The 23,957-nt window shown below is 37.1% G+C and overlaps 1 protein-coding gene across 4 annotated transcripts in view; it reads right to left on the reverse strand.

The window, feature by feature from the left end:
- USP40 (ubiquitin specific peptidase 40) overlaps positions 1-23,957 on the reverse strand; it is a 100,252-nt gene that overhangs the window by 24,696 nt on the left and 51,599 nt on the right. For all 4 annotated transcript variants that reach the window (XM_017859386.1, XM_017859383.1, XM_017859385.1 and 1 more), the window contains exons 18-22: positions 23,615-23,672; positions 16,737-16,790; positions 15,869-15,957; positions 13,901-13,987; positions 3,040-3,076 (exon numbers count right to left, since the gene is read on the reverse strand). In XM_017859386.1, coding sequence (XP_017714875.1) covers positions 3,040-3,076; positions 13,901-13,987; positions 15,869-15,957; positions 16,737-16,790; positions 23,615-23,672 — 325 coding nt within the window. The remainder of the gene's footprint in view (positions 1-3,039; positions 3,077-13,900; positions 13,988-15,868; positions 15,958-16,736; positions 16,791-23,614; positions 23,673-23,957) is intronic.

Genomic DNA, 23,957 nt, shown 5'->3' on the forward strand with positions numbered 1-23,957 from the left:
AAATTGGGATTAAAAAAAATTCAGAATATGCTTTAAGAGTGTCAGGAATGGCCCTTCTGGAAAAGTGAATATCAAAAGGGGTTAATCTGCTGATAATTGTTCATTAGTTTTTAAGTAAATTGTCTCTTCCAGAGCATGAAAGAAATTACATTTCTTCAATCTGATTTTCTCTCTCTCCCACGAAGAACTGTATACTCATGAATAAAAACAACACTTGCTACTATTATATCAGGTTGGTGCAAAAGTAACTGTAGTTTCTGCCTTTATTTTATTTTATTTTATTTTTTTGAGACAGATTCTCACTCTTGTCACCCAGGCTGGAGTACGGTGGCGCCATCTCGGCTCACCACAACTTCCGCCTCCCGGGTTAAGGCGATTCTTCTGCCTGCCTCAGCCTCCTGAGTAGCTGAGACCACAGGCACACACCACCATGCCCGGCCAATTTTTTTGTATTTTTAGTAGAGACAGGGTTTCATCATGTTGGCCAGGCTGGTCTCAAACTCCTGACTTCAGGTGATCTACCTGCCTCAGCCTCCCAAAGTGCTAGGATTACAGGCATGAGCCACCACGCCTGGCCTGCCTTTACTTTTGATGGCAAAAACTGCAATTACTTTTGCACCAGCTTAATACAATATTTACTTTATACCTTTATTTGTGTGTACCCACATACATACATCATGTATCAGTATACATATATGAACATACATACATAAGTATAGAATCCCTTCTCAAAGCATTATTGAGTTTTATTTCAGTGTCTTGGCTGAAAATAGATGCTAACATTGCCCAGCAACTGTTAATATGTACAAGAAAATTATTCCTATATACTTAGAAGTTAATCTAACAAAAACATAATGCTAGTGCTTTCTGAATAGCATTTTAATAGAGTTGGTATAAGTTAATATTTATACATGTTAAATTGACTTTAATCGAAGAGTTGTTTTTCAGTATACTTGCTGCACTAGTGAAATGAGAAGATAATTTTTTGCTTTTTTAATCCTAATAGGCAAGCCCAGAGACTTTTTTGGGGTTGGGAAGAAAGTTAAATGCAGTAAAAGAAAGAAATCCTGCTTATTAAAATAATAGCAATGTTTATGAACACAAAACTCCCCTACTCACCAAAACATGAAATAGCCAAAGAATAAAACAGATCTCATATTTATCGGCACAGGCCACAGTTTTTGAATCCCTATACTCTTGTTTGCAGACCTTCTTTATCATTAGTTCTAGTTTTTTTCTTCTTTCTTTTTTTTTTTTCTGAGACAGGATTTTACTCCTGTCTGGAGTGCGATGATGCGATCTCAGCTCCCTGCAACCTCCGCCTTTCAGGCTCAAGTGATTCTCCTGTTTTAGCCTCCTGAGTAGCTGGGACTACAGGTGCACACCACTGTATCCTGCTAATTTTTGTATTTTTTGTAGAGGTGGGGTTTCGCCATGTTGCCCAAGCTGGTCTTGAACTCCTGGGCTCAAGTGATCCACCCTCCTCAGCCTCCCAAATTGTTGGGATTACAGGCATGAGCCACTGCGCCCAGCCAAGTTCTAGCTTTAAATACAGAAAAATTTACATTAATTAAAAAACTCAATTTAAGTACCTTTAAGAAGCCACCAGTAAGTTAAAAGTGAACACTATTACTTCACGGTACAGCATGGTAAAAAGAACTTGGGTTGTGAAAGCAGAATGACCTAGATACTTGCTGTACAACTCTGGGGAAACCATTTCACCTTTCTTAGCCTTTGCTTCCTCATCTATAAAGTGGGCATGTGTGATAACCCCTGCATGGTAGGACTGTTGTCAAGGTTAAGTGAGACGTTGCGTGTAACTTCTAGAAGAATGTCCTGCGTCCAGAGCATCTTAACTTCCTTTCCAGATAACAAAGCTACAGGCCTCCAAGTTAATGAAGTCGGAGAACAGCAAAGTGCTCTACTGAAATCCGAATGAGGTCTCATCCAGCTCATTGACATGATATCACCTGGAAAGCTGCTTCAGTTATCTTAGGTTTATTTTTTTTGTTCATTTTACATTCCCTCACCTATACCACAAAAATACTGATATGAAACAGAATGCACTGAAATTTAGAATCAATGAAATTGAAAGGAATCAGTGGAAGACCTGTGTAGCTCCAGGTGGTATACATCTTAGTGTTATTTCTTTTTACTTTTTATTTTAAGTTCTGGGGTACATGTGCAGGATGTGCAGGTCTGTTACATAGGTAAACGTGTGCCATGGTGGTTTGCTGCACCTATCGACCCATCACCTAGGTATTAAGCCTAGAATGTATTAGCAATTTTTCCTGATGCTCTCCCTCCCCAACCCCCACACCCCCCCTACACCAGCAGGCGCCGATGTGTGTTATTCCCTTCCCTATGTCATTGTGTTCTCATTGTTTGGCTCCCACTTATAGTAAGTGAGAACATGTGGTGTCTAGTTTTCTGTTCCTTCATTAGTGTGCTGAGGATAATGGCTTCCAGCTCCATCCATGACCCTGCAAAGGACATGATCTCATTCCTTTCTATAGCTGCATAGTATTCCATGGTGTATATGTACTACATTTTCTTTATCCAGTCTATTATTGATGGGCATTTGTGTTGATTCCATGTCTTTGCTATTGTGAATAGTGCTGCAATGAACATACACGTGCATGTATCTTTATAATAGAATGATTTATATTCCTTTGGGTATATACCCAGTAATGGGATGGCTGGATCAATGGCATTTCTGGTTTTAGGTCTTTGAGGAGTTGCCACACTGTCTTCCACAATGGTTGGCCTAATTTACACTCCCACCAACACTGTAAAACATTCCTACTTTGTACCTTGGCTGGATCCTATCTAAGTTCTCTACTCAGGGGCTATACCACTAGTTTTCTTTCAGCATGCCAGCAAGAACCAGGAGAATTCATTATGTACATATGGAAGTGTAAACTACTTTTCATTTCTCCACACCCTGTAAATTTTTTTTCCTATAACCCTGGAGAAAAAAATAGTCAAAAAATTTTTATCAGGCTTTTAAGTAATATGTCATCATGGTAAGTAACTTACCCTGTAGGCCAGATTTCTCCAGCATTAACTTTAAACACTGTAAAGAAAAACAATGTCCAATGTTAGTTTTCTGTTTCTGAATTACAGTTCTAGGACAAATACCCTTTTTGGACCCTAGATCTATTTAAGTCTGACTATATTTAATGATTCTTGAATAGGTAAAGATAGACATAGTTAAGAAGATAATACACGAGTCAGCTTTCCTTTCTAAGGGCTAGATGGGGCCAATTCAGGACGAGGAAAAAACAATTTCCAGTGTTTGCAAGCAGGACTTAGTTCAAAGTTTCATCCACCAACTCCCAGATTCGAACCATGACTTTCTTCCTATAAGGATTAACTGTGTGTCTTTGGCCAGATATGATTAATCAAGCTAATTTCATAGACATTAAACTCTGAATCCTATAAAAGTAGATTAGCCTTTATTTAGCATCCATGAAACACAACTGATCATAGCATCCATGACACACAACTGACCATATAAAAACTCACAAGAATTGTGCAAGCTGTGATGTCATGGCATAATGCAAAATTGAGACAATATTAACAAAAGTTTAACTGAAACAAAAATAGTAATTAAAACAATTTCTTGGCCGGGCGCGGTGGCTCAAGCTTGTAATCCCAGCACTTTGGGGGGCCGAGACGGGCGGATCTCGAGGTCAGGAGATCGAGACCATCCTGGCTAACATGGTGAAACCCTGTCTCTACTAAAAAATACAAAAAAAAAAAAACCTAGCCAGGCGAGGTGGCGGGCACCTGTAGTCCCAGCTACTCGGGAGGCTGAGGCAGGAGAATGGCGTGAACCCGGGAGGCGGAGCTTGCAGTGAGCTGAGATCTGGCCACTGTACTCCAGCCCAGGTGACAGAGCGAGACTCCGTCTCAAAAAAAAAAAAACAATTTCTTGAGGGAAAAACATTGCTAGTTAAATCTCGGATTTAAGTGATAACAAGTGAGCAAATACAATTTGATTTCTATTACACTAGAGCAAAAGAGAGCAAAAATAAGGATAGTCATTGCTGTACTGTTTGTAATAAGAGAAAATGGCAAAAAAAGAAAAAAACCCACCAAAATACTCATTAATGGGAGATTTTTTAAAAAGTAGGAAATGTCTTAAAGCAGTTCAAAGAAAAAACCAGATTCATATATATTGATCTTAAAAGATCTTGAAAATATTGTAAGTGAAACAAAGTTATAGTATAATACATGCAAAGTGAGCCCATTTATAATTTAAAAGCAATCACAGAAGCAAAGCACACTCTGCAATTCTGTATGTACGTATATAGACACATGCTGGTAAAGGCACAGCAAAGGTCTGGAGGGACACACACTCTACTGATGTGAATAAGATGATGTTATCTGATTGCAACAGTGACTTCTAGACAAAGGACTAGAATAGAGTGGTAACCAAGGGGGACTGTTAATCCCCTAGAAGTTTAAAAAGTGAGAAGAAATCCATGATTACTTATATGATAAAAAATAAAAGAAGGCTTTAAAATGTAATTATAGATTGTTTAGAAAATGACAATAAAACACAGTATACTAAAATATGGTGGGTGAATGAAAGCAAGCTTATTATTCTAAGAAAACTGAAAGTCTTAAACATTGTATTTAAGAAAAACAATCAAATAATGAAGCAATCAACTTAATTGTGTTTTAGGAAGGGGAAACAGAGAGCATAAAGGCCTTATTTCAGAAACAGCAAGGAGGCCAGTGTGGCTGGAGCAGAGTAAGTAAGAGGGGGAAATGGTTGGAGGTTTGAAAATAAAACAAAAATGATACCAGAGAACCAGATGACACAGGCCCTTGTGCAGACATTCTCTTTCTTTCAGGTATGTTTCAGGGAGAAGAGGAGTTTTCCTGTGAATATGTTCTAGGTTTGGATGATTGTTAGACAATCAAGTGGCAGCTGGATGTTCTGGGGCGAGATCCAGTCTAAGAACTGGGCAGCAGAATGCTCAAAGATAGAGAAGGAGACAGCAAACTGAGAAGGGTAGGCCAGTGGGATATAAGAAAAACCTGGAGTTGTGGTCTTCTGGAGCCCAGTGACAAAAGTGTTTCAAAGAATACAGTCATCAGCTACATTGAATGTTGCTGAGAGAGCAAGTAAGATGAAGAGTAAAAACTGCTCACTGGACTATGTGGAGGCCACTAATGACCCTGACATAAGCTATTTCAGTGACATAGCAAGGAACAAGTCTGCCTGCAAGGGGTTCAACGGAGTACGGAAAGGAAGATATATAACTTTTGAAAAGTTTTGTGGCTTCTTTCCTTGAAATTAAAAAATGTAAAGTTAAAAATTCCAGTGAAAATCTGGGAAAATACCTGCAGAAAATAGTAAAATGATCCTCAAATACCCATCATCCAGTCCCAATTATAGGTTGAGTATCCCTTATTTGAAATACTTAGGACTAGAAGTGTTTCAAATTTTGGATTTAAAATTTTTTTTGGAATATCTGCATTATACTTACCAGCTAAGCAAACTTAATCCAAAAATCTAAATCTGAAATGCTCCAATGAGCATTTTTTTTGAGTGTCATGTCAAAGGGTCAAAAAGTGCTCAAAAAGTTTTGGATTTTGCAATCTGGCAGTGGCCCTGCCTCCCCAGAGAGAGGGCTGCACAGCTGCCTGGCCCATACATGCCTGCACCCAGCCCAATAGCAAGCATGGCAGTATCCCCCTCCCCAGAGAGACCAACACACAGCTATGCTCAGGTTGTGCTAGGTCTCAGCACAAACCAGCACCCTTTCCTCCACCAAACCATGTCACCTCTTCCACAAACACCCATAACCTAAGCAATTGAGGCAATTGCACACATCATTAATGAGGATTACAGCTGAAGAACTGGTGTAGGGATCATGCTACTGACCCCACCAAGAACCAAAGCCAACAACACATCATTTCCAACAGACACCCTAGAATCCATCTATAGGAAAAAGCTCCTCCCCACAAAAGGTACTCTATAAAATTGGAAAAAATACATGCTCAAATAAATGTGAAGATATCAACATAAGACAAGAAACATGAAGGGCCAAGGAAAGATGATATTCTGAAAGGAACACAATAAGTCTCCAGTAACAAACCCTGAAGAAAAGTATATATGAAATGCCTGAAGAGCAATTCAAAACAATGATCTTAAGGAGATTCATAAACAAGAGAATACAAACAATCTAAAATTCCACAAAATCAGAAAAAATAATTAATAATCTGAATCAGAAATTCATCAGAGAAAGAATTTCTGAATTTCAAGACAGGTCTTTTAAAATGACCCAGTCAGAAGAATAAAAAGAATTAACAATTTAAAAAGAATGAAGGAAACCTACAGGACCAACAAGACACCATTAAATAAACAAATTTCCTCATCATAGAAGTGCCAGGGAGAGAATGACAAAAGACACAGAAAATCTATTTAATTAAATAATAGGTGAAAAATTCCCAAGTTCGGGAGAGATATGGACATCCAGATCCAGAAAACTCATAGGTTCCCCGATTAGATTCAGCACAAAAGGATCCACTTTGGGAACTTTATAATAAGACTCTCAAAAGTTAAAGACAAAAAGAAAATTCTGAAAGCTACAAGAGAAAAGTATTAAGTCACATATAAGGGAATCCCCAGTAGACCATCAGTGGATTTCTTAGCAGAAACCTTGCAGGCCAAAAGAAAATAGGGGTAATATAGGAAAGAAAAAACACCGTCAGCCAAGAATATTATATCCAGAAAAGCTATCCTTCAGAAATGAAGGTGAGATAAAAATCTCAGATAAGCAAAAGCTAAAGGAATTATCACCACTAGACCAATCTTACAAGAAAATACTTAAGGGAGTGCTACAACTGGAAACAAAAGGATGACAATTACTATCATGAAAAAACAAGAAAATATAAAACTCACAAGTATAGGTAAATTCATAATCATACTCAGAATACCCCAGTGTTGGCCGGGCGCGGTGGCTCAAGCCTGTAATCCCAGCACTTTGGGAGGCCGAGACGGGCGGATCACGAGGTCAGGAGATCGAGACCATCCTGGCTAACATGGTGAAACCTCGTCTCTACTAAAATACAAAAAAACTAGCCGGGCGAGGTGGCAGGCGCCTGTAGTCCCAGCTACTCGGGAGGCTGAGGCAGGAGAATGGCGTAAACCCAGGAGGCGGAGCTTGCAGTGAGCGGAGATCCAGCCACTGCACTCCAGCCCGGGCGACAGAGTGAGACTCCGCCTCAAAAAAAAAAAAAAAGAATAACCCAGTGTTGCAATGGTGCTGTATAAATCGATCAATCCTCTTTCATGAAGGTTTAAAGTCAAAACAATCAACAACAACATCAGTTACAACTAGTGGCTAAGGACACAATAAAGATGTAAACTAAGGCAATAAAAATATAAATTGTAGAGGGAAGGGAAAAAATTCTAGAATATTTTTATAAGACCAAAGTTGAGTTGGATACAGCTTAAAATAGTCTATTATAAGTACAAGACTGTTTATCTTAGCACCACAGTAACCACAAAGAAAGAAATGACAGCAAATACACAAATAAGAAAGAGAAAAGAAACAAAGCTTAGCACCATAGACAACCATCAAACCACAGAAGTAAACAACCAGAAAGGAAGAAAAAGATCTACAAAACAACCAGAAAACCATTAACAAAATGGCAGGAGTAAGTTCTTACTTATCAACAATAATCTTGATTAAATTCTTCAATTAAAAGATATACAGTAACAGAATGGGTTAAAAAAAAAGAAGACCCAACTATTTATGTTTCCTGAAAAAGACTCACACTGTTAAAGACAAACACAGACTGAAAGTGAAGGGATGGAAAAAGATAGTCCATGCAAATAGAAACCAAAAGTGACCAAGAGTAGCCACATTTATGTCAGATAAAATAGACTTTAACTCAAAAACTGTGAAAGGTCATTATAATTGATAATGGTCACTGTAGAAGAAGGTCATTATATAATAACTTACTATATAATCTATAATGAAAAAAGGGATTCAACAAGAGGATATAATAATTGTAAATATATATGCAAACACTACCAGAACACCCAAATATATAAAGCAAATATTATTAGACCTCTAGGGGGACAAGACTGCAATACAATAATAGTAGGGACTTCAACACCCCACTTTCAATAATGCAAAGATCATCGAGACAGAAAACCAACAAAGAAACATTAAACTTACACTGTACCATAGACCAAATGAAGCTAACAGATATTTATAGAACATTCCATCAACAGCTGCAGGATACACATTCTTGTCAACTGTACAGAGAATATTATCCATGACAGATCATACATTAGACCACAAAACAAGTCTTAATACATTTAAGAAGACAGAGATCATATCAAGTGTCTTCTCTAACCATAATGGTATAAAACTAGAAATCAAAAAGAAAAACTTTAAAACTTTAGAAATACATGGAAATTAAACATAACCAATAATAATAATAATAACCAATGAGTCAATGAAGAAAGTAAAAGGGAAATTTTAAAATGCCTTGAGACTAAAATAGAAATGTATTATACCAAAACCTATGGGATACAGCAAAAACAGTTCTAAGAGGGAAGTTCACAGTAATAGATGCCTAGATCAAAAATGAAGAAAGATTTCTAATAAACAACCTAATCATGAACCTCAAGGAACTGAAAACATAAGAACAAGCTAAACCCAAAAGAAGTAGAAGGGAATAATAAAGCTCAGCGCAGAAATAAACAAAGTAGGAACTAATAAAACAATTCAAAAGAGCAACGAAATTAAAAACTGGTTCTTTTAATAGATAAGATTGGCAAACCTTTAGCTAGACTAAGAAAAAAAGAGTGAAGACTCAAAGTCAGAGATGAAAATCAGACATTACAATTGATACCATAGAAATACAAAGGATCATAAGACACTATTATGAACAACTACTTGCCAATAAATTTAAAAACATAGAAGAAATGGATAAATTCCTGGACATATACAATATACTAAGATTAAATGATGAAGAAATAGAAAATCTGAACAGGCCAACAAGTGAGAAAATGCTTTCAGTAATAAACTCTTTCACCAAAGAAAAGCTGAGGACCTAATGGCTTCACTGCTGAATTCTACCAAACATTTGAAGAATACCAATTCTCCTCAAACTACTCCAGAAAATTGAAAAGTTGTGGATATTTAAAAGTCATTTTACGAGGCCAGCATTATCCTGATTCCAAAACCAGATGTAGATTCAACAACAACAACAAAAAAGAAAACTATAGGCCAATATCCCTGATGAACACAGATGTAAAAACTGTCAACAAGATATTAGCAAACTGAATTTAACAAGCACATTAAAAAGACCATGCACAATCATCAAGTGGTATTCATCCCAAAGATGAAAAAATTCATATGGAACCATAAAAAAAACCCAAATAGTCAAAGCAATTCTGAGCAAAAAGAACAGAGCTGGAGGAACCATACTACCTTACTTCAAAATATACTACAAAGCAACAGTAACCAAAACAGCATGGTACTGGCAAAAAGTCTGACACATAGGACAATGCACCAGAATAAAGAGTCCAGAAATAAATTCACATACTTAACAGCCAACTGATTTTTGACAGATGTGCCAAGAACACACATTGGGAAAAGGATAGTCTCTTCAACAAATGGTTCTGGGAAAACTGGATCTCCATATCTAGAAAAATGAGACTAGATTCCCTAACTCTCACTAAATACAAAAATCAATTTAAATGATTTAAATACTTAAATGTAAAACCCAAAACAATGAAACTACTAAAGGAAAACATAGGAGGAACACTTTATGACGCTGGGTTAGGCAAGAATTTTTAAAATAAGCTTTTGTTGCCTCAAAAGCATAGGCAACAAAAGAACATAGACAAATGGGATTACATCAAACTAAAAAGCTTTTGTAGAGCAAAAGAAACAACAGAGTAAAGAGACAACCTACAGATTGGGAGAATATGTTTGCAAAGTATAAATCTAACAAAGGGGGCTAGGCATGGTGGCTCACACCTGTTATTCTAGCACTTTGGGAGGCCAAGACGGGCAGATCACTTGAGTTCAAGAGTTCAAGAACAGCCTGGGCGACATGGTGAGACACTATCTCTACTGAAAATACCAAAAAAAAAAAAAAAAAGAAAAGAAAAAAGAAAAAAAATAGCTGGGCATTGTGGCATATGCCTGCCATCCCAGCTACTTGGGAGGCTGAGATGGAAGGATCACTTGAGCCCTGGGGGTGGAGGTTGTAGTGAGCTGAGATCACACCACTGCATGCCAGCCTAGGTGACAGAGCAAGACTGTCTTAAAAAAAAAAAAAATCTAGCAAAGAGTTAATATCCAGAATATATTATATAAGGAACTTAAACAATTAAACAGCAAAAAAAAAAAAAAAAAAAAAAAAAAAAAAAAAAAAAAAAAAAAAAAAAAAAAAAAATTCTGATTTAAAAATTGGCAAAAGACTTTAGTAAACATTTCTCAAAAGACACACAAATGGCTAACAGGTAATCATGCAAAAAATGCTCAACATCACTAATCATAAAGGAAATATAAATCAAAACCACAATGAGGTACCATCTTGCTCCAGTTAGAATGGCTACTATCAAAAAAAAAAAAAGAAAGAAAATATGTATTTACAAGAATCTGGTGAAAAGGGAACATTTATGCACTGTTGGTGAGACTGTAAATTAGTACGGCCATTATAGAAAACAGTACGGAGGTTCCTCACAAAATTAAACATAGAACTATCATGTGATTCACCAATCCCACTACTGGGTATGTATCCAAAGGGTATGAAATCAGTACGTCAGAGAGATATCTGCACTGCCATGTTTACTGGAGCATTATTTACAATTGCCAAGATACCGAATCAACCTAAGCATCCAACAATGGATGAATAGGTAAGGAAAATGTGGTATATATACACAAACTAATAGAGTACTATTCAGCCATAAAAAAGAATAAAATCCTGTTATTTGTGACAACATGGATGAACCTGGAAGACATCACATTAAGTGAAAGAAGCCAGGCACAGAAAGGCCTATCCGTAATATGACCTCACACATATGTGGAATCCTAAAAAAAAAAAAAGAGTTGACATTATAGAAGCAGAAAGTAAAACAGTAGTTACTAGTGACTGAGGGGGAGATGTAAGGGGAGGATGTGAGAGGGTGGTCAACAGGTACAAAGTTACAATCTAATAGGAGGAATAAGCTCTACTGTTCTATTGCACGGTAGGGTGATGATGGTTAACAGTAAGGATTGTATATTAAAAAATAGTTAGAAAAGCTCTTGAATGTTCTCACCACCAAGAAATGCTAAATGCATGAGGTAATGAGTATGCTAAATACCCTGATTTAATCATTACACAACACATATATGTACCAGAATATTAAAATGTGCCTCATAAATCTGTGTCAATTTAATTTTTTAAAAAATAGTTTCAGACTGTGGAGCATTTTGAATTTTGGATTTTGGGATCAGGGATGCTCAGCTTGTATTGCCATGGCCAGTTTTATGTGTCAGTAACCCACTCACTTCCCCTGCCCTTGCCCCAGAATTTTTTGAAGCAAATGCCAGATATATAATTTCATTTGTAAATATTTATTATGCATCTCTAAAAGACAAAGAGTTTTAAAAACCTACAATGATTATGACAGCTAAAAAATTAAGAATTCTTTAATATCAACAAATATCCAACTAATGTTCAAATTTCTCTACTTTCTCTTAAATTATTACTAAAATTCCTTTGGCTTGAATTAGGGTCCCAATAAAGTCCATACGTTGCAACTGGTTGCTATGTCTTTTAAGCCTCTTTTGACCTATAGGTTGTCCTCATCTCCTGCAATTTATCTGTTGTAGAAGAGTTTTCTGATCTACATTTGGCTAATTGCAGACCTGTGATGAATTTAACCTGTTCCTATGCCTCCTGTATTGCCTATAAATTGGTAGTTAGACCTAGAGGCTTATTCAGACTCAGGTCCAGTTGTTTGGTTTTTTTGCAATAAAAGCATGGGGTATTGTTCTGAATTTCTATGTTGCCTAAGTGTTGCTCTTTTTTGGGTTAGCAATCTTTGAGGATCATTGCCTAGGTTCATTAATTTATTAGGAGTTGAAAAAATGTAAAATTCTAAAATGTCTTCTTCATTTATTAGTTGGAATATGTTTATAAATAAAACTTATTATCTGCTTAGCTACCCTGGGACATAGTTTGCAAGGGAAAAACAGGAAAAAAAATGCTTTATTTTTTACCTTTATGGTTGCCTAGCATCCATTATAGGTAACAGTGCATATTTTTGTGTAGGATCATTATGAACTCACAGATTTACAGATTTTATGTACTTGTTTCAATTAATTTTTGTTATTTTTCTCACTGACATTCAAATAGTCTCATCTTTGACTAGTGAGCTCCTCAATCTATTTGATAATTCCAATAGTCTTTGTTAGCGGCTTCACTGCTTTCTGTGATGGTAAGATGTTTCAGGCTCATCTTAGACATTTCCTGACCTAGATATATAACCAGCCATTATTCTAAGTTCGTAGAATTATTAGGTTCCTGTTCGTAGAAAATGGTATTTGGCAGCCATAATCTGGGCGCCAGGGGTACTCTGCTGCTACCAGGTTGGTCACTCTTTCTAACTTGTATCAACGGACAGAGCTGGAAAATTTTTTTTTTATTTATTTATTTATTTATTTATTTATTTATGTTATTTTTTTGAGATGGATGTCTCGGCCTCTGTCGCCAGAGCTGGAGTGACAGTGGCCGGATCCGTCAGCTCACTGGCAAGCTCGCCTCCCCGGGTTCACGCCATTCTCGCCTGGCCTCAGCCCTCCCAAGTAGCTGGACTACAGGCGCCCTGCCACCTCGCCCCGGCTAGTTTTTGGAATTCTTTAGAGAGACGGCGGTTATCACCATGTACGCCAGGATGGTCTCGATCTCTGACCTCAGTTGATCCGCCCGTCTCGGCCTCCCAAGTGGCTGGGATTAGCAGGCCCCTTGAGCCACCGGCCTGGCTGGAAAAAAAATTTTTAAGAAAAATATATGAATTGTTCATTCAGTACTTTTCTATTCAATTCAGGTAGAACAGGTTTTTTTTTTTAAAACCAATTGATTATTATTTGCTCTCCTCTGGTTTTTCCAATACTAAAGCTCTAAGTTCTCAATAACAGCAATAATAATTATTCACTTATCACATACACACATATATACAAAACATTCATACCCCTGTGTGTGTATATAAATACTAGAAAAAATATGCCAACATGTTAATATTGGTAGCATAAAGGATAATGAGAGGTTTTCATTTTTTTCTTTTAATCAATTCCTGCATATTCAACATTTCTGTTAATAAAAGTATTATTGATAAAAAGAAAAAAATTATAATCATTTAAAATTTCCAGTAGAGGCTGAATGGAGTGGCTCACGCCTGTAATCACAGCACTTTGGGAGGCCGAGGCGGGTGGATCACTTGAGGTCGGGAGTTTGAGACCAGCCTGGCCAACATGGAGAAACTCCATCTCTGCTAAAAATACAAAAATTAGTCAAGTGTGGTAGCAGGTAACTGTAATCCCAGCTACTCAGGAGGCTGAGGCAGGAGAATCACTTGAACCCGGGAGGCAGAGGTTGCAGTGAGCTGAGATCATGCCACTGTACTCCAGCCTGGGTGACAGAGTTCAAACTCTGTCTAACAACAACAACAAAAAATCCAGTTAGTTCACCAATTTTCAAGCCCCCAAAATAAAATAATTCCTCTAGTGAGTACATATAATTCTCTGAAGTATATCATATTAGGCCTAGTTTAGGACCTCCAAATCTTAACACAGGATACCACTGTTCCTCACAGCAAACATGCAAACACACACAGCCTCTGAAAACAAAAGGTAAAATTACTTACATCTCTCACAGATATTGTTTCTTCTACTATAATTTCCATTTCTGTCCCAGGTTGAACGTCACTCCCCATTGCAAAAAACAGGAACAACTAACATCAAGACAGACGTGTAAATGCAATTTAATCTGAACTTAAAAATCCAATAAATGTATTATTTACTTTCAAAAACGTAAAGCCAAGGGCCCATGAAACTTTAACAAAAAATCCCAATTTATATGAAAATATGACTATTAGTAACTTAATGTTACAATTTAAGCAATAATTTTGCCTTACCCAGAAGTATAAACTTGCTTCATCATCAATGTTTTTTACTCCTAATAAATGTCTCTCACATACACTACTTATTTTTCTTTCTTTTTTTTTTGAGATGGAGTTTTGCTCTTGTTGCTCAGGCTGGAGTGCAGTGGAGTGATCTTGGCTCACTGCAACCTCTGCCTCCCAAGTTCAAGTGATTCTCCTGCCTCAGCCACCCATGTAGCTGGGATTCCGGGTGCGCGCCACTAGGCCTGGCTAATTTTTTGTATTTTTAGTAGAGGCAGGGTTTCACCATGTTGGCCAGGCTGGTCTTGAACTCCTGACTTCAGGTGATCCACCCGCCTCAGCCTCCCAAAGGGTTGGGATTACAGATGTGAGCCACCATGCCCAGCCAACATACACTATTTCTTCCACTATGATCTTCATCTCTGTCTTGATCACTCCCAAAAGGAATTTGTAATTACTATACACAATTAGCATTAATAAGCTTTTTCTGAGTCACTTGGTTATGATTTTATTTTCTGCCAAGCAATTCAAATATTACAAACCTCAAGACTCCAAAGGAAAAATACAAATCTGATCTCATTCCGTTCCTTATAGCCCTGCTTTTCCTTTCTAACTCAGCCTCACTTGTCATGTGTTCCCTCCTATCAGCTTGTCATGCACTACTATTTGCTAGAGTTCAGGGGAAAGCAAATTAAGGGGGAATTGGTTGGGAAAGTAATGAAGGGAATTTGGGAATCACAGACAACCTGATTTGAGTCCACATTACCCTGCTACAGGGTATTTACAATAAGAATATCCTTATGATTTCTGCACTGTAATAAGCTGATTAGCTTCTTACAAATGGCTTCTGGCAAAGGTCAAACCTGATGGTGTTTTATACTGAAAATGGACACTGATAAAGACAAGGGGAAAGGGAGGCTGCTCTCAGACTATTATATTAGTGCAGAGAGCAATTAAGTCCAAAATTAATAAACTGTGTTTCATTAAACCTAAAATGCTACTGACTGTTATACTTACTATTTTCTGTACCAGTGCTAGCTATAACTACAGAACGCCCCTGACTGTAAGATGCAACCTAATCTCACAGATGTTAAAACATGGGAAAAAGAAGGTGTATCTTAGAACTTAGGAAATATAATAGTTGAAAGTGGTGGCCACTCAACATTAAAGATTCCTTTTAACCACAAAATCTTCATAGAAAAAGAAACATGGCCGGGCGCGATGGCTCGAGCCTGTAATCCCAGCACTTTGGGAGGCCGAGACGGGCGGATCACGAGGTCAGGAGATCAAGACCATCCTGGCTAACATGGTGAAACCCCGTCTCTACTAAAAAAATACAAAATCTAGCCGGGCGAGGAGGCGGGCGCCTGTAGTCCCAGCTACTCGGGAGGCTGAGGCAGGAGAATGGCTTAAACTCGGGAGGCGGAGCTTGCAGTGAGCTGAGATCCGGCCACTGCACTCCAGCCTGGGCGACAGAGTGAGACTTTGTCTCAAAAAAAAAAAAAAGAACAAGAAAAAGAAATAGGCTTTGGCGTAATATTTTATATTTAAACATCTAGAACTATAAGGATGTAATCCTAAAATAAAATGTATCATTTAAGGAAAAAAACTTTTAGAGAAAAACAATATTACTGGAGTAGTTAAGGTACTAGTTATAATTCTGGTTATGGAAGTGTTGATTTTGTTTTGAAACAGGTGACCTTATTTTACCTGACAGGAACTTGGTGCTTTTCCAAGACACAGTCCCAATGAACTTCCCATCTTCAATTCTGCTTCCTTCAAAGTATAGCTGTCCGGCACTTAAAAAAATTTTGATAACATGATGATAATTAGGAATTATTAATTCCTAGCTCTCTAAGAAAAATAAAATATTCAAATCAGTATTTCTCTGAAAATCAAGAATATCAAGAAAGAAGAAAACGAGTTGCACTTCAGGCAAAAGATTACATGCACTATGATTAGGTTTGATTTTCAATTTCCATACTCTAGGACATTTTGTTCCTGTTTTCTACATAACAATGCTAAAAGGAAGCTATGAATGTCTAGTTTCCTACTTATTAAAAATGACTTGCTCAAAGAGCTGTTGTTTATATGGATTAAAAGCCAGATAATCCAAATCAATCCATAAATGAAGAACCAGCTTCTTCGAAGTTTAAAGTTGAGATTGTTATTACCATCAATAATTAGGCTCATCCATGACTAAATTAAATCTAAGGTAAGAGCTGATAGAGATGAGAACTGAAGATTTTATTTCATAATTGGTATCACAATAAAATTAGCAAAGCAAATGGAAAAACTTTGAAAATAAAGCTGGAAAAAATATAACTAGATCAAACCCACGACTAAAATGAGAATCAGATAGTCAGAAAGAACAATGTTTCATTTAGAAAACACAAGTGTTTGTTTCTGGTTAAGATTTTCTGTAATACAAGGGTAAGATACCGGGATGAAAATACGTCCTATAAATCAGTTTCCAACAGGCAATTTTTAAATATTAGGTATTGGAGGCCACTATTTAAAGTATCAAGAAAGACAGATGAGTATAAGCCACCTTTTGAAAGTTATCAAAAAGATTTACCTGGACAAAGAAGTTTCCCATTTCTATCAATAGGTCTCAAACAGCTGTTGTCAGCTATAAATAAAAGGAATATTATTTTCTTAGTATATTATTTTCTTAGAGAGCTAGGAATTAATAACCTTCATCATATTATCAAAATAAAAGGAAGCTGGTTACAGCATCAAATACAGAAAACAAAAGAGAGATGCTCTATTGTGTTAATTAGCAGAAAACTACAGAAAGCTAAAAACAAAAACAAACCAAAACCCCCCCAACAACCAAAGAAAAACCCCCAAAATAAGTACAGGCAGCCTTTGTTTTACACAGTAGTGCAAGACTAACAGTACCAGGTGAAACTGTGCAAAACAATCTTGATAATCAATGGAAAAATTATAATCGTTCCATGACACTTAAAATTTTGTTGTAACATTTAAAACCTCTTTGTTATTAATATTATACATATATTAGGAAAGGAAAAAACAGTAAAACCAATATTTATACTATAATTTAAAATACTAGAATCTTTGAGAATTAAAATGTTTTCTGTGTTTGTAAATTACATGTGAAGAGTAGTTTAAACAGGGCTTGGTTTCTTCTCATTGTATAGCTTATAACATGGAGTGACATCTTTCCTGTCCTGTAGCAAACTGTCATATTCCTTTCTAAGTTTGGATCAGCTTCTAATATCTAGAGTCGCTTGAATGACAGCAGGGTCAACATTCCCACAGGTTGCTGCTGCTTCTATAACTCCGTGTACTTTTGTTTCTTTGTGTACTTTCTTCTCTGTTGGCCAATTCCCTCTTTTGATTATGTATTCTTGTAAAATGTCATGGTGGGTTTAGCACTGGGAGAAAGGGAGGCAACACAACTACATGCTTTGCTGTCTGTGTAGTGACGTGAAGTGAAGCGTACATGCAGCGACAAACCACTAACAGACTTGAAAGAAGTGACCGGTTACTGCTTGTGGTGCACATGTGTTATTTATGTGATGAATTGTGCCCTGAAGAGCTGGCAGTCAAGTGTGTACTTTATTCAGTTACAGTTAACATACCATACACCATGGTTGCTGAAATTTTAACCATCTTGCTGGGAGACTGATGTTATATAACTAAATGATAGCAATGAAATTTCTGCATATCAGAACAGTACAAGCGGACTGCCTATATTTAAAATATGTTGGGTGATTTTATGCTTATTAAATGGGCCAGCATGCACTATGTTTGAGGACACAGATTCTTGCTTTAGAAGATCCCCTGGTGCTTGGAAGGGGCAAACCAAGTTTTCAGTTCAAACAAAATTCTTAAAAAGTAGGGCGTAAATTGGAGGGTGGGGGAAGGTTGAGTGTTCTGAAGAGACAACAACAGTACGAGCCTTAGAAGTTCTAACTTTATTAGACCACAGCAGAATCTCTTTCTGCGATTCCTGAGTTAAATATCTTGTATTACAGCAATACGAGGCTAGCATACAATTCTCACATAAACCTCCTGTCAACGGAAACAATTTACTTAAAGAGTTCCCCAACTTAAAAAGTGCTTTTAAAATACTGTCTCTTTAAAATCTGTTGGTTTTCACTGAACAGGTACTTACCGTGTATTGTCTATGTGCCAGACACTGTACCAGAAACTGGAAATACAATGGTAAGCAAAGCAGTGTAAACTCAGCCCTCACAGAACCTTGTCTAATGGGGGAGGTGGATGTTAATAACAGAAATAAAAGGGCAGCTACAGTAATAAATGCTATGAAGGTAAAGTACAGGGTGTTAGGAGAGTACATTAGCAAAATTAACTGGGATTGTGTGGTCAGGGATGGAAGGAGAAGGAACATTTCAGATGAGACCAAATAAATAGCTGAAGTTAAAAGCAAAGGGAACCGAGTGGAAAGAGAGACTGAGCACTAAGAAGTCTTGGGGGTCAAAGAGAGCTTGTGCACTGAGAAACGCAGAAAAGTCAGCATGGTAAGTGAGTTGTGAGTACGCATAAAAGCAGATCACAACAAAATTACAGTTAAGCAGGGGTCAAATTGTGCAGGTTCTTGTTAAGGACAAGGCTAGGTTAAGGAATTAACTTAAGTGCAATGGAAAGCACTAAAGGGCTTTGTGCGGAGGAGTGACAGGATCTAATTCACATGTATTGATGATGATCAAATGGTTTGGAGGGGGGCAAGAGTGGAAGAAGGGAGACAAGTTACAGGGGATGACAGTGAACTATGCATTTTAATAAACCAATGACTTTTAATAATGGACTTTACTGAGTTATAATTTTCTTATAATAAAATACATGTTTTAAGCATATAGTTAATAGTTTGGTAAGTACATAAACATCTGGTAACCATCAGCAAACTGAGGTATAATTTGCATCATCCTCCTTAAAACTCCCTGTGCCAATTTGCAGCCAATCCCTCTTCCTCTCTCCCAATCCTGTCTGCCTTCTGTAACTACAGCTTAGATTTTATTTGTCTCAAGTGTCTTATGTATGGAACCACACAATATGCACTCTTTTGCATCTACTTTCTTTCTCTTGGCATAATGACTTTGAGATTCATCCATGCGTTGCATGTGGTGGAACTAGCAGTGCCCTGCTCTTCAGTGATGAACAGTACCCCATTGCTTAAATACACCATCATTTGTCCGTCCCTTTACCTGCTCATGGGCATTAGGATTGCTTCCAGTTTGGGGCTAGGAACATTTATATCTTTATGAGGATATATGTTTTAACTCTTATTCAGTAAATACCTAGACGTAGAATTGGTAAGTGGATGTTTAAATTTATAAGAAATAAGCTAACTTTTCCAAAGTGGCTGTACCCATTTTATCCTCCCACCAGCAACATATGGGAGTTGCAGTTGCTCTACATCCTTGCTAACACGTGGTTGACTTAACATTTTAAGTTTTATTTATTCTGCAGGGTGCACAGTAGGATGTCATTATGGTTTTAATTTGATGGCTAACGATTCTGAGCATTTTTCCCTGTATTTACTGGTCATTCATAGATAGGTCTTCCTTTGTAAAGTGTCTGTTCAAGCTTCTAAACCTGGGTTAGGTTACACATTTTATTTTTTTAATATTCTGAATGTAAGTTGATCGTCAAATATGTGTTTCACAAATATTTTCTCCCAGTTTAAGGCTTGCCTTTTCAAATACCTTTTGAAGAGTAGAAGTTTTAAATTTTAATGTAAATTAATTAGGCTTTTCTTCCATGGTTTGTGCTTTTTGAGTCCTATCTTTAAGAATACAAAACGTTTCCTTATGATAAAGTAACAAAGATTTCCTCATATGTTTTCTCCCAGGAATTTTATAGTTTTAGGTTTTAACTTTTAGTTGTATGATCCATTTAATTTTTGTATCAGCCGAAGTAAAGCTTGAGGTTCATTTCTGCATATACAAATATCCAAATGGCCCAGCACTATTTGTTGAAAAAAATACTATCTCTCTGCTTGAAAAAATACTATCTCTCTGCATGAAAATACCTCGGCACCTTTGTTAAAAGTCAACTGACTATGCACCTATGCCTCGATTCTCTATTTAAGTTCCACTGTAAATATTTTAGGCTTCACGGGTCACGTGTGACCTCTGTTGCACATTCTTCTTCTTTAAAAAGCCCTTTGCTAGTGCGAAAACTATTCTTTGCCCACTGGCTGAACAAAAACAGGTTGTAGGCCACAGTTTGCTGACCTCCTCTCTATATGTCTGCCTGTGTGCCAATATCTACTGTCCACAGTGAGCCTGCACATCAGATACTATAATTCTTTCAACTTTGTTCTTGTTTTCAAATGTGTTACAGCTATTTTAAGTTCTTTGCATTTCCATAAAAATTGTAGAGTCAGCTTGTCAATTTCTTTAAAAAATGTTAAGATTCTGAGTAAGAATATATTAAATCCACAAACCAATTTGGGAAGAATTATCCTCTTAAGAATATTATATCATCTGGCCAGGTGCAGTGGCTCACACCTGTAAACCCAGCACTTTGGAAGGCGGAGGCAGGTGGATTATGTGATCAGGAGACAGAGACTATCCTGGCTAACACGGTGAAACCCCGTCTCCACTAACAATACAAAAAATTAGCCGGGCGTGGTGGTGGGCACCTGTAGTCCCAGGTACTCAGGAGGCTGAGGGAGAAGAATGGCGGGAACCTGGGAGGCGGAGGTTGCAGTGAGCCGAGATCACACCACTGTACTCTAGCCTCGGCAACAGAGTGAGACTCCGTCTCAAAAATAAACAAATAAATAAATAAATTAATTAATTAGCTGGGCGTGGTGGCAGGTGCCCATAACCCAGATATTCATGGGGCTGAGGCAGGAGAATCGTTTGAACCCAGGAGACAGAGACTGCAGTGAGCCAAGATTGCCCCCCTGTACTCCAGCCTTGGGGACACAGCAAGACTCTGTCTCAAATTAAAAAAAAAAAAAAAAAAGAATATTGTGTTGTCCGATTCGTGAATGTGGTATATTGTTTTATTTATTCAGGTCTTCTTAAATATCACACAGCAATATTTTCTAGTTTTCAGTGTACAGGTCTTGTACATATTTTGTTCATTTATGTCTAAGTATTCCGTAATATTTTATGCTATTATAAACGTTTTCTTAATTTTGATGTCAATTTTGTTGTTGTTGTTGCTGGTAGGTAAAAAGGCAATGAATTTCTGTATATGACTTTGAGTTCTTGCTAAATTTGCATGCATTAAGATACTAATTCACATTCAGTAGAATGGCCATGTTGGTGTGGATATGGTGATTAGGGAACGCTTCTACACTCCTGGTGGTAATGTAAACTAGTACAGCCACTATGGAACACAGTGTGGAGATTTCTTAAGAACTAAAAGTAGAGCTACCATTTGATCCAGCAATCCCACTAGTTGGTATCTACCCAGAAGAAAAGAAGTCATTATATGAAAAAGATACTTGCACGTGCATGTTTATAGCAGCACAGTTTGCAACTGCAAAATCGTGGAACCAACCCAAATGCCCATCAATGAGTGAATAAAGAAACTGTGTGTGTGTATATATATACGTATATATATACGTGTATATATACCTATAGGTATATACGTATATATGTGTATATATAGGCATATGCATATATATGTGTGTGTATATATAGGTGTATATATATGATGGAATACTCCTCGGTCATGAAAGGCGAATGACACATGAATGGCACTTTGCCCGCCGACCTGGATGAGATTGAGACTTATTATACGTGAAGTAACTCAAAAAAAAACGAATGGAAAACAAACACCGTATGTTCTCACTGATATGTGCGCGAGCTAAAGCTGTCGAAGACACAAGAGCATAAGAACCGATACAGTGCGACTTTGCGGGAACTTGCAGGGAAGGGTGCGCGAGGGGACGAGGCGATAAAAGACTACATAGGGTGTAGTGATATACTGCCGGGTATGGTGCACCAGAATCTCACAAAGCACCACTAAACAATGTACTCATGTAACCAAATACCACCTGTATCCAATAACCTATGGAAAAAATAATAATAAAAGCTGTGCTCAAAACATGTTAAAAAAAAAAAAGTCAAAACCAAACCAGTAACAGCTGATTCTAAAAAAAAAAAAAAAAAAAAAAAAAAAAGATGGCTAGGCTTGGTGTCTCATGCCTGTAATCCCAGCACTTTGGGAGGTCAAGGCGAGCGGATTACCTGAGGTCAGGAGTTTCAGACCAGCCTGGCCAACATGGTGAAACCCTGTCTCTACTAAAAATACAAAAATTAGCCGGGCGTGGTAGCACACACTTGTAATCCCAGCTACTTGGGAGGCTGAGACAGGAAAATTGCTTGAGCCTGGGAGACGGAGGTTACAGCGAGCCGATTTCGTGCCACTGCACTCCAGCCTGGCTGACAGAGTAAGACTCTGTCTCCAAAAAAAAAAAAAAAAAAAAAAAGATAATCACAGTTAATCACAGATTGACAAGGACATGTAGAAACTGCAACCGTGACACATTGCTAGTGGGAATATAAATGGTTCAGTCACTTTGGAAAATAGCATGGCAGTTTCTTACAAAGTTAAACACAAATTTGCATATGACCCAGCAATTCCAATACTGTATATCTACCCAAGAGAAATGAAAACATATCTCCACATGAAGACTTACGTGTAAAAGTTTATAGTGGCATTATTCATAAAAGTACAAAAGTAGAAACAATCCAAATGTCTATGAACTCATGTTTGTCCAGGATAAACAAAATGTGATATTATCCATATAATGGAATACTAGACTAGTCAGCAATACAAAGGAACAAGCTATTGATACATGTGAAATCATGGATGAACCTCAAAAATGATATGCTACGTGAAAGAAGCCAGACACAAAAGACTGTATGTTTTATGATCCCAATTATATTAAATATTAAGAAAATAAAGTCTATAGAGACAGAAAGTAGATTAGTGGTTGCCAGGGGCTTCGACTACAAATGGGTACAGGGATCTTTTTGGAGTAATGGAAGTATTCTGAAACTGGATTGTGGTGATGGTTACAGAACTCTACACATTTACTGATGATTACTGAATTATACACTTAAACTGAGTGGATTTTATGGTATGTAGATTTTATCTTCATAAAGTTGTCACAGAAAGCCTAATGGTAAGTGAACAGTGAGTTTGCAGAATGTACATGCAGAATAGTTCAACATGAATACATGGTCTAGATACACATCCACATCAGATATACTCATTGTATCTGGGGAAGGAGAGAAAGAATAGGTCTGAGGAGGAGAACATAGGGGACTTTAACTTCATTTATAATGCTTCAAACAAAAACAAACATAAGACAAAAAGTTAACATTTGTCCATTTTGGGTGGTAGGTATATGAGTTTTCCCTAAATTATTTTTTGTATTCTCCTATATTTTCTTCAAGACCAAAATTAAAGAACCAAAAAGCAAATGTAAATGATTACCTAGTTCCTTCATTAATTTTAATTCCTTTATGGCTTTAATTCGAATATCAAATACCATCTGAAATAGAGAAATAAAATAATGACTAAGTTGTAAAAAATGGGAGGAGATGAAGATGAGGATTGTCACTGTGTGCATAAACAAATTATTTGAGATATTAATTACCTGACATTTAGTAGTTTTGCCTACTTAAAATTTTCCATCCCTGAAATTTTTTTATAAGATCAAAAGCAAAACTTAGATCTTCATAGTTAAGTTTTACCAAATTGATGTTAATTGGAACAGAAAGGACACCTACAGAAAACTAAAGAAACAATTGTAGCTGAAAGGCAATAAGCTGACAAA

The sequence above is a fragment of the Rhinopithecus bieti genome, unplaced genomic scaffold (assembly GCF_001698545.2).
Source record: "Rhinopithecus bieti isolate Rb0 unplaced genomic scaffold, ASM169854v2 scaffold_50517, whole genome shotgun sequence".
NCBI classification, from domain to species: domain Eukaryota; kingdom Metazoa; phylum Chordata; class Mammalia; order Primates; family Cercopithecidae; genus Rhinopithecus; species Rhinopithecus bieti.